Source organism: Gigantopelta aegis, chromosome 7 (assembly GCF_016097555.1).
Source record: "Gigantopelta aegis isolate Gae_Host chromosome 7, Gae_host_genome, whole genome shotgun sequence".
In the NCBI taxonomy this organism is placed as follows: Eukaryota; Metazoa; Mollusca; class Gastropoda; order Neomphalida; family Peltospiridae; genus Gigantopelta; species Gigantopelta aegis.
Window position 1 is genome coordinate 35,470,338 of NC_054705.1, and position 16,251 is coordinate 35,486,588.

Sequence of the window (16,251 nt, forward strand, 5' to 3'; positions counted from 1 at the left end):
TCTAATACACACCCAGCGCAGGTGTGGAGGCCATGTGGCTAGTAGTTACGTAATATCTCCGGTAGTTTGCTGTTTATGGCCAGGGGATTCCCTCGCGGTTATGGCGACATCCATTCCAGTCTGACGATCAGAGAAAAATATGCCGGCGTGGTGGTTGTGGAAAACCCACATGATACGTGAGGTAACGCCTTGTACCCCCAGGCGATATTCGCTGTCTCTGAGAGTTTTGAATAAATAGCTAGGAGTTTAGATATATCGGAGGGAAAACATTTGGAGGTATCCAGGGGCACGGACGTCGTCCACCTGGACGAACGATCTATATTAGTTCAGACGGGACTTTGGGTAATATATATAATTTTCTGCTCTGTGTATACCCTTGATGTGATTTTGATGTGACTTTTAAATATTTTAATACTGTATTATACCATTTATTATTTTCCCGGTGCTGCCGGTTCATCTGGACGCAGTATTCTGTTTTCGCTCACCGTTTCTGATATTTCTTATATATATATATAAAGCTTAGCCAGTCATCCTAGGAGGACCTAGGTAAACTGTAGGTTATTGTCTTTATTGTGATAGGTACCAGTATTTAATTCTGAATTATTACAAGGTTATTGAATAGGAGTAGTTAGGGTTAATTAAAACTTTAATCCAGTTAGTGGAATAGTGTTGTAATTCCTTTATTAATTAAGTTTCCCCCTGGAAGCGCGTTTTCTACCCATTTATCGCCAACGTGTGGTGTGTTAGCGTTTCTCAATTATCCACACGTGTGGGTGTTGTGTCACGGTGAAGTGATTAGCATATTTGTGCTAAACTAGACACCTAGAGATTAACTAATTAAGTGATCAGTTCTGGGTTGTATTATTGTTTTGTTGTTATTAATTTAATACTGTGTTGGGCAGTACATTTCTTTTGTCAGCGTAGGTTAATTACAGATTCCAAAGTGTATTGTGTTTTTTTTTTTTGTTGGTGTTTCTAGTGAAACTAAAAAACGTGCTATAATAATATATACTTTATATAAGATCGTATCTCTGATCATACCTAGACGAGCCACATTAGGGTATAACCGCCCGTTACAGAGAGATCTAATAGATATACAGTTAGGAGAGATATTTGGACAATCGTGTTTTATTCAGTTACGCGTATTATAGAATCCCCGTGACAATAGCACATACTAAGGCCTTTGATATAACAGTACTGGTTGGGAGGAGAAAAATACTAATGGGTCCACCGAGGAGGTTAGATCCTGCGACCCTATTGATCAGGCGAGTACTCTTCCGACTGAGCAGCTACGAAAGGATGGATGGATGGACGGACGGACGGACGGACGAACGAACGACTGGCGGGAGGGCGGACTGGTTCGGACGGACGGACGGACGGATAGATGGATAGATGGATTGCAGGACGAATGGGTGGAGGAAAAGAATGAACGAACGAATGAATGAATGAATGAACGAACGAACGAACGAACGAACGAACGAACGAACGAACGAACGAACGAACGAACGAACGAACGAACGAACGAACGAACGAATAAATGAATGAATGAACGAACGAACGAACGAACGAACGAACGAACGAATAAATAAATCATGAAATAAATATTCGTCTTCTTTCCACAGATCATAGATATCCTAAAAATAAAGCTGTCTACAGACGTGATAATAAACTTGAGCTCATGTTTTGTTTCGTGGTGTGAAACCTGGACGCGTGTTTGTCGATAACAATATAAGTTCGCTGTATCTCGGAGGCACATCGCGTCTTTATTTCTTCTTGGATGTTGACAGGTGCTTGCAGCTTTCACTTTCAAGAGGGTTGCATCGCACCAAATCGACGGTTTTTGGGTCCTAAGTCCCTCAAATTGGCATAATTTCAGAAAATATTTATTAATTTTTCTTGTGAAATGTAAAGATTATACAAGCACCTTGTGGTACATATCGACGCAAAAAAAAAAAAAACCCAAACAAACAAACATTATTATCTCGAGCTGTTCGGTTCCGTCATTTCGATATCGAGATAACGAAGTTAACATAATTTTCGCAATACAATACTGTTTATAAAGACCTATCATTATCTCAAACATTAAGTTCGTTCACTTCGACATCGAGATAACGAAGTTAACATAATTTTCGCTATAAAATACCGTTTATCAAGACCTGTCATCATCTCGAACTATTAAGTTCGGTCACTTCAACATCGAGATAACGAAGTTTATATTATCATCACTGAAAACGTATTTGGTGTAAGGCAACCTGAAACATGGAGAAAGATATTACTGCAGTATTTTATAGCCACAAGCAAACACTTTACCAGTGGTTGTTTTCCCAACGTGAATAGAACAGAAAAACTATTGTTCCATGCTGATGAAGAGAGAAAACTAGGTGAAGATTCTTTTAAACACAGCCGATAATAATAACAAGTAACAATTTGACACGTCCTGGCTCTCTCTCTCCCTTTCTCGTTCTCTCTCTCTCTCTCTCTTTCTTTCTCTCCCTCTGTCTCTGTCTCTGTATGTCTCTCTCTCTCTCTCTCTCTCTCTCTCTCTCTCTCTCTCTCTCTCTCTCTCTCTCTCTCTCTCTCTCTCTCTCTCTCTCTTTGTCGCTCTTTCTCGTTCTCTTTATTTCTTTCTTTCTCTCTCTGTCTCTGTCTGTTTATGTCTGTCTGTCTGTCTGTCTGTCTGTCTGTCTGTCTCTCTCTCTCTCTCTCTCTCTCTCTCTCTCTCTCTCTCTCTCTCTCTCTCTCTCTCTCTCTCTCTCTCTCTTTGTCGCTCTTTCTCGTTCTCTCTCTTTCTTTCTCTCTCTTTCTTTCTTTCTCTCTCTGTCTCTCTCTCTCTGTATGTCTGTCTGTCTGTCTGTCTGTGTGTGTGTCTCTCTCTCTCTCTCTCTCTCTCTCTCTCTCTCTCTCTCTCTCTCTCTCTCTCTCTCTCTCTCTCTCTCTCTCTCTCTCTCTTTATCTTTATCGCTCTTTCTCGTTCTCTCTCTTTCTTTCTTTCTCTCTCTGTCTCTTTGTCTCTGTCTGTCTCTGTGTGTCTGTCTGTCTGTCTCTCTCTCTTGCTCTCTCTCTCTCTCTCTCTCTCTCTCTCTCTCTCTCTCTCTCTCTCTCTCTCTCTCTCTCTCTCTCTCTCTCTCTCTCTCTCTCTCTCTCTCTCTCGTTCTCTCTCCGGTTCTCAAAATATCGAAATAACCATAGCTATAGTTTAAAATGTCTCGAGCTGTCGATGCACAAATATATTTATCTTTCTTTTATTAACTAATATTCAATAAAAGTTGTTGCATACATTTGTTCTAGATTTGCACTGTTGTTATAAAATATTTCCCCGTATCGAGTCCTCTCAACATCAATAACAATATTCAGCTCGTTACTGAAGCTTTTACTTTGTCTCCTAGCAACGTTAGGCCCCAGTATTAACCGTTATGGGTCTGATAGGTATACATTTACCTGTAACGTATGTTAATTATAACAAATGCATTTCTCTATATTATATTGATTAACTGAGGAACACGATTTAGCAATAAGGTTATTAAAACGCTTGTGTTAATGTACAGTGGGTTGCAGGCTCGATACTCGACACCGTCTGTGGAACAGCGAGCTATTTTCTGATCAGACCAGTGTTTCGTCGCTTCATAGTTTTTCACAATCATTTTCCCGTAGGAACCTGAGGGGGGAGGGTGTTCCGGGGGGGGGGGGGGGAGTCGGCCTGTCTCCGCCCCCTTCAACCGATGTTGAAAGTGTACGTTTCTTTGTTCTCTCTTATGTAAAAACAATAATTCTGAGAGTACTGCTAAAGCAATACATGTCTCGTACCGGGTCCAACAAATTTTAATATTTACTAAATTTAAGGTCATTAACTGTAAACAAAAAGAAGGGTAGATCGCCATGAATGTTAAACTTGATCTGTAACAGTTCATGGTAAAGCTATATACGAAATTTCATCTTAATATTTTCAGGCATTGCCAAAACAAAAACAGTCCGGAAAATAGATTTTTATATCTCCTGAGGTCAAGTAAAGAGCCACAATTCACCAATGGGTCAATCGTAATGAAAGTCAAACTTGATCTATAACAGTACATGATAAAGCTATACACAACATTTCAGCTCCATATCTCAAGACATTGTGAAAAAAAGCATTCAGAAAACTATATGTGGGACAGATGGACGGACAGACAAACAGACAGAGAGAAGAACAGAGATGAAACCTATAGTCTCCTCCGGTTAGACCGGTGGGGGGCTAATAAAGAATAACATCTGGCGTGTGCCTCCACCACACAACAAGACAAGACAAGTAGCAAGGGATCTTTTATATGCACCATCCTACAGACAGGATAACACATACCACGGTCTTTGATATACCAGTCGTGGTGCACTGGCTGGAACAAGAAACAGCCCAATGGATTTTTCCATTAGTAGCCAGGGATCTTTTATATGCACCATCCCACAGACAGGATAGCACATACCACGGCCATTGATATACCAGTTGTGGTGCACTGGCTGGAACGAGAAATAGCCCAAAGGGCCCACCGACGGGGATCGAGGTGAGGGTCACAAAGTGACGTCATTCGAATACCGACGTCATTCAAATTAAAAAACCACGCGTCTGCGCGTGCCAATATTACACTAGTTAGATACTGAGTAATTGTTATGACCTGGGCTGCGTTCCACGAAGCGATCCTAGTGCTACGATCACCTTAAGTACATAAGGTAGTTATGCACTTAAGGTGACCTTAGGGCTAAGATCGCTTCGTGGAATATCTTTCACTGGTGTGTAATAATAACAGTATATTTAACTTTTATATAGGTGAAGCAAATACAAATGTAAATAATTACAAAATGTGTCCATTTCTTTCCCTAGTGTAATTACTTTTGAAAAGGCGCTAATGCAATAAATCTGATATTAATGAAAATATACTTTCCGTGTTATATATAATTAGTTATCGATAATAGGTTCTTATCAGAAATACGTAGAGAGACGTGTACTAACGGGACCAAGCATGTTTAATAGCGTTCGAATAAAACCAATTAGCCGCTGGTTTAGCCAGATATTAAATCAATTATCTAAGGTTGACATTATAAACTGGTCTCGGTGGTGTCGTGGTTAAACCATCAGACATACGGCTGGTAGGTATTGGGTTCGCAGCCCGGTACCGGCTCCCACCCAGAGCGAGTTTTAATGACTCAGTGGGTAGGTGTAAAACCACTACACCTTCTTCTCTCTCACTGACCACTAACAACTAACTCACTGTCATTAGACAGCCCAGATAGCTGAGGTATGTGCCCACGATTGCGTGCTTGAACCTTAATTGAAAATAAGCACGTAAATAAGTTGAAATGAATTAATGAGATGATAAACTTTACAATCCATTAACTATGCTAAAGAGGTTGTCCTAAACTTTCTACCGTACTAGAACATATTTCCGACTAATATATATTTTTTTTAGGAATTCAAATTATTAAATATAATATATATATGAATGAAAATCTGAGATTTATTTTATGGTGATCTTAAAGTGACAGACTCTATTTTTAAAACACTACGACGTATTTTTAACTATTAAAGGGACATTCCCGAGTTTGCTGCATTGTAAGATGTTTCCGACTAATACAAACAATTCTATGATTAAACTTACATATTAAATATATTTTCTTGTTTAGAATATCAGTTTCTGTATATTCAATGTGTTTCTGGTCGTCTTAATATTTGTAAGAAGCCCAAACTGGATTTTGTCTTCAAATAATTTCGTACGTACGCAAAAATCTTTTTTAGGAAACTAAATTAAATTTAACCTAGTACAAATATTAGAACGACCAGAAACAGGTTTAATATACAGCCACTAATAATTTATGCAGAAAAATATATTTGATATGTAATTACAATCGTTACAAAGGCTCTGTTAGTCGATAACATCTGAAACATTGCAGCAAAGTCAGGAATGTCCTTTTAAAGTCGTTCTTACATTTTATTATTTAGAATATTCATTTTCATACACCTGAAGTGGTTATGGTCATCCTTTTTGTTAGAATGTCCCTAAATGCATTTTAAATAATTCTAAAAAAAACGCACGTTCGTCTGAGAAGTAATGGTTATTGAGACAAGCTTTAGTTATTTTTGGACGATATTTCCCCGTTTAAACGTCACCGAGTTTAGCTTCTCTCCGTTATAACCTTATCCAAATGCGTTGCATGTTTGTAGATGACCTAAACTTAGTGTCCATTTTCACGGGCTAAAACTAATTGCAAAATGTTTTTTTTTAGCAGTTTGATGACGTGACATAGTTATAGGTTGCATAGTACCAAAGAAGAGAGTTCCGTGTCAAAGTTGGAAGTGCACCGTGAAATATTTACGGATTAAACGCAGCTATGGGTGTGATTGGTGGTGATATGTGACATTGATTATTTGTGCTAATACTATTATCCATTGACAATAAATAAATACACTTTTATTTGTTATACAGTTGTTATGCAGTATACACCAATGGAACTGCAATTTTCAGCAAAAATGACGGTTGCTATTAAAAACATTAATTAAATCTCTTAAATGGTATGTGATCCCCCCTCCCCCCTCCGTTTTCTTGCAGGTAGATTAGATGTGATGTGCCACACCTTTTTATTGCTGTACTTCCTGGGTGTGTTGATACGCTGCTTATATCAGTTTTATTAGTAAACTTTAACATTATCGGCAATAGGAATTCATTTGGTCTATTAGAACCTTATAACGATCACCTGACACATCCCCTTGACCTGGGCTGCGTTCAACCAGTCCGAGCAGAAAAACGTCCGTTAGACTGGCTTATGCGCTTCACGTTAAACCAAACGGCCACGTCGGGAACCAATCAATAGTTCGCAAACGTTAGCGAAACGTTCGCTGGCTGAATTTAGCCTTGCAGTTTGTCGGTCGGTCGGTCGGTAGGCATTCAGTAGTTAGAGAGTATTATTTTAATGACATTTCCATATAAAATAAATATAATTGCTTGTAGATACTCTGGAATACAAAGTCAAATAAGTAAGATATAAATGTGTATGTATAGTGTCCTATATCATGTGTTAGATTATTCGATGTAAAAATATATTTATAAATTACTTCCTGTTTAGATACTAGTCATAGTTGGGGCGGAACGTAGCCCAGTGGTAAAGCGCTCGCGTGATGCGCGGTCGGTTTGGGCTATTTCTCGTTCCAGCCAGTGCACTACGACTGGTATACCAAAGGCTGTGGTATGTGCTATCCAGTCTGTGGGACGGTGCATATAAAATATCCGTTGCTACTAATGGAAAAATGTAGCGGGTTTCATCTATAAGAGTGTGTCAAAATGGCCGTATGTGTGACATCCAATAGCCGATGATTAATTAATCAATGTACTCTAGTGGTGTTGTTTAAAATTCGTCACAGTCAACAACGTACCATCTGTCATCAAACTTCTATAATTAAAGTTGCTATCAGGGGTCTTCTAAGAACGTTATACAACAAAATGTCTTTATTATGACCAACATTCACCAGTGGCGGATCCAGAAAATTCATTGGGGGGGGGGGGGGGGGTCTCAATGACATGAAGCAGAATGCCAAGGGAACTTTGGGGGAGGTTTGTAGGGGATGGAGGGGGATCGTAAACAAATGAAAATTAATATATAATAAAATTATAACTGTCGCAAAATCTACTGTGACGTTAAAACGGGAAATGTTCTAAAAAATAGACTAGAACTCGAATCAATAAACCCCTACTTCTCAGACGCACGTGCGTTTTTAAAAATATGAAAACTGCAAATGTTTGGTACTACAAACACCAGGATGACCAGAAACACTTCTACGGAAATGGATAATCTAAAGAATAAAATATAAGTAATGTTTGATTTCAGTGATCATAAACGGCTCTAATAGTGATACATATGCTGTAGTTTTTAAAAACTGGGGTCGGTCCCTTTAACGAGTCTTATACAAATGGACACATAGGGTTTCAATACGTCTCTCGTTTTTTCTAGTTGCAGCTCACGAAATGGCGGTACAACAAGGCTTCCTTAAAAAGATTTACGAAAGACTTATTCAAGGCGACCACAATGACGTCAATCAATCAATAAAATATTTACATGCTCCTATACCACGAAGGTTTCGAGCATGTCTATCCCAGGTTCGGCCACCGGATGCCAGTAGTAGACAATGACGTCAAACTTGTTTTTCAAGATGACTGCATGACAGGAAGTCGACTTTGTCTGACAGCACTGTCGTCCTATTTTGAGTCCATGTTGACGTCTGACATGCTTGAGAAGAACACTAGAGTGGTCGCGTTACCGACAGTGTCTAAAGAAACCTTTGATGATGTGCTGAAATTTCACTTTCTTGGTGCGGACGTCGTCAACAGCGTCAACTGTTTCTTGCTTCTTGATATCGCTGAGATGATGCAACTGGATGAACTCAATTCTCGCTGTCGGATTTATATGAAGAACAGCCTTACATTCACTACAAAAAATTGCATACACGTGTGGAGTTCATTAAAGAAGTACGGGATGGAAGATGTTGCTAAAAAAGCTTTTCGGTACATAGTCAGGAACTTGGAGGGACTTTCAAAGAATGGGTCAATCGCAGATCTGACAAAAGATGAATATCTTCATCTGCTGTCTCAGGATGATTTGTCGCAGAAAGAAGAGGACGTCCTTCGAGATCTTCAGAAGTGGATCACGGAAAACAATTCTCCAGTCGAAACTATGGTGGATCTGTTCGCAAAAATCAGATTTGAGCTCGTCAGCTACGACTATTTGATTGACAACGTCGCTTTTACAAGCATTGTTAAGGAACATGAGGACTTACAGCAAGTGGTTCAGAAGGGACTCAAAAGCCACCATTACCACCTTGAGGAATGGAATTCTTTTCAAGACAACAGGTTTTCAGTACAAATGGTTGATGTTATTTTCGTCCTTGGCAAATCTAGAGTCCTCTCTGTCGCATGTTTAACTGACCAAAGATGGTGTAAATTGCCGTCATCGCCTTTTGGTTCACCAGGTGATTGGTTTTCAGGTGCCGTCTTGGGAAAATCAATATACATTACTGGGGGCTCTGTAGCAACGACATCAACAGCTGCATATAACGTAATAAGAAAGACATGGATACGTGGACCACATCTCAAGCATCATCGCTTTGGGCACTCTATGGCTGTCCTAGATGACACACTGTACGTGTTTGGAGGAGAACATAGTAGCACTATAGAACAGCTGCAGCTAGGGCAGCTCGAGTGGCAAGTGGTTGGAGATCTCGAATGTAAACTAACAGGTCCCTGTGCTGAGGCTGTTGGAGAAAATATTTTGATGATTGGTGGAATATCGGGTGGCTGTAAAACATATCCAGTGGTTTGCTTCAACACAAAGACACGCGCTGTGTGCAAAATCAACATCGACTTGCACAGTAACAAAGTGGCCGGATCATATCTAGAGTTGCCAAACCTGTATTTATTACATTCTGATAAGGTTCTTGAAGTCATTCATGTCGACGACATAAACAAACCAACATTAAGAGTTGAACATGTAGCAAGGTTTGGCAAAATATATGACATTTTTTGGCAGAAGTCTGGAATTGTACACAGAGGAGACTATATCATTGTTATTTCCGAATACGGTATAGAGAAGTTACACATCAAAGATGGTTCCCGAGAACACATTACCTTTGGTAATGCACCAGCATTGTTTACTCTCTTTGGTACTGTGAACATACGGATACCACGTTTCTGTTTGCAGTAAAACAACACAGTACAATGGAAATAATGAATGAATGAATAAATGAATGAATGTTTAACGACACCCCAGCACGAAAAATACATCGGCTATTGGGTGTCAAACTATGGTAAATTCAAACAAATAATGTTGGAAAGAAGAAGAAAGATATGATCACGGTGGTGTGGTTGTTGATTTGTATTTTATTTTTGGAGGGGGTGGGGTTGGGGGTTTGTTTGTTTCTGTGTGTTGTTGGGCGGGTTTTTTGAGGGGGTGGGGTTGGGGGTTTGTTTGTTTCTGTGTGTTGTTGGGCGGGTTTTTTGAGGGGGTGGGGTTGGGGGTTTGTTTGTTTCTGTGTGTTGTTGGGCGGGTTTTTTGAGGGGGTGGGGTTGGGGGTTTGTTTCTGTGTGTTGTTGGGCGGTTTTTTGAGGGGGTGTTGGGGGTTTGTTTGTTTCTGTGTGTTGTTGGGCGGGTTTTTTGAGGGGGTGGGGTTGGGGGTTTGTTTCTGTGTGTTGTTGGGGGGGGGGGGTTGGAGGGGGTGGAGTTGGGGGTTTGTTTGTATGGGTTTTTTGTTGATGTTTTGTTTTGGGGGTGGGGGTGTTGTTGTTTGTGGGAGGTGTTTAATACATGGAGTTAATTTGTTTTATGAAAATCATTTCATTATTAGTTTTACAAAACTTGAAATGAGTTTTGATACATTTACTTTCCACGTTCCGTGCCAGCAACACGCCAAAATCCGATCACGTTGGGGAAAATGGCCTTTAGAAATGCATCTTCCTGAGTTACTGTCAAGATGCATCACAATTCAGGGCCCTAGTTTTGCACGTAAACGTAAATCTACGACTTAACCACAATTCTTATTACTATTATAGTACAACAAATATAGTTAAAGGTACACATATTTCATATTCCTTTGTTCTTAAAATGCTCCATTTTCCGTAATGATGTAATTTCAAGCGTGAAATAGATGTCAAACACATGTAAATGTATGCCCGGTATAAGTGCTAGTCGCAGATGTAAACTTACGGGGACGAATTTACGAAGCCTGTTTTTCTTAAAGGGACATTCCTGAGTTTGCTACACTGTCAGATGTTTCCAACTAATAAAATATTTCTGCGATTAAACTTGCATACTAAATATATTTTCTTGTTTAGAATATCAGTGTCTGTATATTCAATGTGTTTCTGGCCGTCTTAATATTAATTTTGTAAGAAGCCCAAACTGGATTTTGTCTTCAAATAATTTCGTATGTACGAAAGAAAATATTTAAGGAAATAAAATGAAATTTAACCTAGTACAAATATTAGAACGATCAGAAACACGTTTAATATACAGCCACTAATATTTTATGCAGAAAAAAATATATTTGATATGCAATTACAATCGTTAAAAAGTCTCTGTTAGTCGATAACATCTTAAAAATTGCAGTAAACTCGGGAATGTCCCTTTAAGCATTGTAAATGTATGTAGTTATACGCATTGTAAGTCTTAAACCGGCTTTGTTATTTCAGCCCACGATGTGTAGTGAACTTGGCTTCAGAACACCTCAAATGATAAAGACACGGCGTTTTACTAGAGTCATAGATATAAGATATACATTTTTAGACTGTGGATCGGAAGATGAGTTAGTAAGTGAATATATCCCAAAATAACCTTCCATAAGCGTACTAGACATGGACACGTGAGTGGAGGGCAACTGCCCCCTGATGTTGGAACAAATCCTCAAAATCGGGCAAAAACAACAGATATTCGGGAAAAATTAACTGACCTGAAACCATTTCTCCATGTATTTCCATCATTCTGCCCACAATATTATAGGTAATTCATGTAAACATGCGTTGTGTGATTTGTTTGCAACCTTATATAGCTGTTTGGCAGTTACATTATTTTGAATCAATGTTATCCTTCGGATTCGAGCATTTTCAATTCAAATGCTCCACGCACTTCGAACATTGCAGATTCACTTGAAATTTGTACCACATATGCCTCGGTCATCTACAGCAATAAGTAGCAAACCATAGTAGGTGTAAAATTTAGCTCGAAAATTGCTGCCATCATTTTTATCCTGTTTCGAGTCCCATGGCATTATCCCAACAAGGGCCGGGACGTAGGTCAGTGGCGAAGCGCTCGCTCGATGCGTTGTCGGTTTGGGATCGATCTCCGTGTCACAGAAAAGATTAGTTTTATGTATTTTATGATGTTAGAGGGGGTTTATATAATAAATGCCCAATATTTTGTCATATCTGGTAGAGCATGAGCATACTGGGTAAATTGTGAAAACGTTGTCATAATTTTTTATGAGCAGTATATTGAGTTTCTTCACTGGGCAATTAAGCTGCAGGTAAAAAGCATGCAGGCTGTGGGAAAGGTAAACGTCACCTGTCTGTTCTTCTTTTGGACAGATAGTTTGACTATATTTTTCCCCAAGACTCAAATACAGGGCAATTTAGTTAATTGTAATTTGTTTGTGGTGATTATTAATAGGGTTGTTTATTTGTTTGTATTTAGATATACATGTAAGTGGCGTTGTATATTAGTGCATAATCAGGTGCTATAAGTTAGGTAGTTTTACTTTGTTATAGGATACTTGGGTGTGTGTATAGTGTTTGTTTTCGGTTGTGTAACTGACCGTATTAGAGGGTTAAGCGTAATTTGTGTTGTTGTGCGCCAGGAGTAAATATGGTACAAAACAAGGGGTTACGGTTAATTTGGTTTATTGTGTTACAATAGTTTTTATAAGTGTCAGACCAATCTAATTAAAATTAGCTCCACTATTACATGTGGATCTAAAGACAGCCATTTGGAGCTAATGTCCACCAATCAAAACCTTACTTGCAGAATCCTGCCAGTGATTTAAAACTAACAACACTGCGTAGTCCCCAATGTCCAGGTAACATTTCGTCTGTACATAATAATTTAAATATTGACCAATCACACTTCGCCTTTTATAACGTTATTTGGGAGCATACAAATTCTAAAAATATCGGGCGAGTCTATTTTAGTGGCCGCAGTACAGCGAACCATACCAATACGTACGGGGTGGGTTATCAGTCTTCAATTTTACATTAAAAATTATTTAGTTATTTATAAAATTAAAAAAAGCTAAATCAGTCTTCAGTTTTACATTACAAATTATTTATTTTATAAAATAAAACATGTTTTAAGGCATTCGTAATTCACACGAAACATGTCGTATACCCTCAGGATAATTCGGAATGTTTTCAAATTATTTTTAAATCACTGGCAGGATTCTGCAAGTAAGGTTTTGATTGGTGGACATGAGCTCCAACTGGCTGTCTTTAGATCCACATGTAATAGTGGAGCTAATTTTAATTAGATTGGTGTCAGACGGGCTTGATAATGAGGTGGTAGTTTATTGTCATAATTATATTAAGTGAGCCTATTTGTAGACATTTTTGTTTCAGCCTTTTGGGTTTGAGCGTGAGCCAGAACCACGAGAACCTTTGGGTTTGAGCGTGAGCCAGAACCATGAGTTATGCGAGCTACGATAGCTAGGTTAGCTATGTGATCTATAACTGGGTGTGAGGGATGACAGATGTGACCAGCGGAACTGTAGGAGAACCATCTGCAAGAGATGTCTACAGACTGGCGTGGTGGCGGACTGTTGTTAGGATGTCTGCAAGAGATGTCAACAGCCAACCATCCAAGATGTGCTAGTGTCTGGTCGTCATCAAGACATTGATAGTATTCTCAATGACAGTGAATTTCAGATGAGTTTATACTGATGCAAACTGAACTGGTTTAAAATGATTATTTAACTAAGGCTCGAACATTGACTAGAAGCTAGTTGGCTCAGACTGGGTTACCATGGACACCAGAATACAGTTTTTTGGGGGGTTTAATTTAAGGTTTGGGTAGTGATGCGTTTGGAGTGAAATCGTCATTTTGTATATTTATATTTTGTATATAAATTTGTTGAAATGGTTTCACTTGTTTCTTGGACAATATGTCTTACTGATAGTCAATCTCTCGTCCATCTGTGACACTCCGTCGGTGGGCCCATTGAGCTATTTCTCGTTCCAGCCAGTGCACCACGACTGGCATATCAAAGGCCGTGGTATGTACTACCCTGTCTGTGGGATGGTGCATATAAAAGGACCCTTGCTGCTAATAGAAGAGGGTAGCCCATGAAGTGGCGACAGCGGGTTTCCTCTAACAATATTTGTATGGTTCGTAACCATATGTCTGACGCCAGATTATATAACCGTAAATGAAATGTGTTGAGTGCGTCGTTAAATAAAACATTTCTTTCTCTATAATGTATATAGAAATCTGACATTTTGTATGGGAACTACATATAAAGGTTATAAAGGTTTGATATTATTATAGCAGACTGGTCGTTTACAGTAGTCGTACTGAATGTCTAGAAACAAATGAAAATCTTTAAAGGGACATTCCTGAGTTTGTTGCATTGTAAGATGTTTCCGACTAATAAAATATGTCTACGATTAAGCTTCAATATTTAATATATTTTCTTGTTTAGAATATCAGTGTCTGTATATTCAGTGTGTTTCTGGTCGTCTTAATATTTGTAAGAAGCACAAACTGGATTCTGTCTTCAAATAATTTCGTACGTACGAAAAAACAATATTTTAGGAAATAAAATGAAATTTAACCTAGTACAAATATTAGAACGATCAGAAACACGTTTTATATACAGCCACTAATATTTGATGCAGGAAAATATATTTGACGTGTAATTACAATCGTTAAAAAGCCTCTGTTAGTCGATAACATCTTAAAACGTGCAGCAATCTCAGGAATGTCCCTTTACAAACTGTTAATACATACACTTATTTGGGGATCCGGCTTGACGAAACTTTAGATTTTAATATAACTGTTAAAGCTGTTGTTCACTCTGCTAGTTAAAGGCTAAAAAGGACTTTACGTGCACATTCAGAGCAAGCTGTTGTAGCGCACGCCTATACTGGGCACAGGGACCGGCCTTGGCCGGATCTCTCTGTTCAGGACAGGACTCTGCTAGTCGAGCATTAGGACTATTTATAGCCAAAAGCAAGGCTATGTGCGGAATGTCTTATACTGTGTTTAGTAAATTGTATTACTCCATTGTGTTGCGGGGCGAGGCGAAGCCCAGTGGTAACGCGCTCGCTTGATGCGCGGTCGGTTTGGGATCGATCCCCGTCAGTGGGTCCATTGTGCTATTTCTCGCTCCAGCCAGTGCACCGCGACTGGTACATTAAATGCCGTGGTATCTGTTATCCTGTCTATGGGATGGTGCATATAAAAGATTCCTTGCTGCTAATCGAAAAGAGTAGCCCATGAAGTGGCGACAGTGGTTTCCTCTCTCAATATCTATGTGGTCCTCAACCATATGCCCGACGCCATATAACCGTAAATAAAATGTGTTGAGTACGTCGTTAAATATATAACATTTCCTTCCTTCCATTGTGTTGCCTATTATTACGTATGGTGCTGGTGTATGGGGTACCAAGGAACCCTCGGTTATCAACAAAATCCAGAACCGTGCCTGTAGCTTTTTTCTGGGAGATGGGGAAATAGTCCCAATGCTGTTGTGAATGGAGATATGGGATGGACTCCCGTGAAAGTATTCTAGTGAAAAACGGTACTACGCCAGTGGAGTAGACTTGTGAATATGGATAATAAAGGGACATTTCTGAGTTTGCTGCAATTTTTAAGACTAACAGAGACGTTTTAACGATTGTAATTACATATCAAATATATTGTTCTGCATAAAATATTACTGAATGTATATTAAACGTGTTTCTGATATTTGTATCAGGGTAAATTGGGGTTGTTTTTTTTTGTTTTGTTTTTTTTGTTGTTGTTGTGGGGGGGGGGGGGGTTGTCGACGTTTAACATGCTTCTGTTACTAAAAATAAATTAATGTATCAGCTTAATATCATTCAGTACGTGCTTTTATTAATTTTTAATAACTTATTTTCATTGTTATTTTGTTTCTATTTACCCCACGTCGCAGAGGACGTTAAAGCGTTCTCGTTACACGAGCTTGGTAAATCGTTTTGACATTGCGGTTATTCGGGTTATTCGGGGGGTGGGGGTGGGGATGCCCGTCACGTGACTGAAAATAATACGTCACACCTCTGCTTTGCAAATAGCCGTTATTTTTCTCCGAATTATGGACCGTTGACATAATTCAATTAGTTTTACAAAATATCAGTAATAAGTGAGTTATGGTAATTATGTAGATGGTTAAATAAAGTACTTTTAGTGACAAATCAAATGTATATATTTTAAGATAATATTTTGTTAGGTCATTAATTAGGTCAACCATCCGTGATAGAGCGCCTTTAAACAACTTCCAGATCAGGTTGCCGGGGTCTAGATTGAAAATTAACATTGCGGAAAGACACTGGCTTAAGATGTGATAATAATCCAGCTCAGATTTCAGGACATCACTTGCCGGATTCGTTTCGAGTTGCGCTGTGTCATAGCCAGCTTTGTTTTGTAGATCCTCAGTCATGATCACGGGACACATACACCTTCCCACCTCCGCAATATTGAATTCTTAGGGAAACAAAAATAACACTTAAAACTTGATAC

General features: G+C 38.9%; 1 protein-coding gene across 2 annotated transcripts; it reads left to right on the top strand.

The window, feature by feature from the left end:
* The first annotated feature begins 6,863 nt into the window (after positions 1-6,863).
* Positions 6,864-13,632, top strand: LOC121377785 (ectoderm-neural cortex protein 1-like). 2 transcript variants are annotated; one of them, XM_041505875.1, is made up of 4 exons: positions 6,864-6,900; positions 7,969-9,869; positions 11,199-11,315; positions 13,113-13,632. In XM_041505875.1, exon 2 carries the CDS (start codon positions 8,074-8,076, stop codon positions 9,712-9,714), a length of 1,641 nt encoding a protein of 546 aa, XP_041361809.1. In that variant the 5' UTR covers positions 6,864-6,900; positions 7,969-8,073; the 3' UTR covers positions 9,715-9,869; positions 11,199-11,315; positions 13,113-13,632. The 2 variants fall into 2 exon arrangements, with proteins under 2 accessions (XP_041361809.1, XP_041361807.1); XM_041505873.1 differs by having other exon boundaries at positions 6,881-6,997.
* The last annotated feature ends 2,619 nt before the right edge of the window (positions 13,633-16,251 follow it).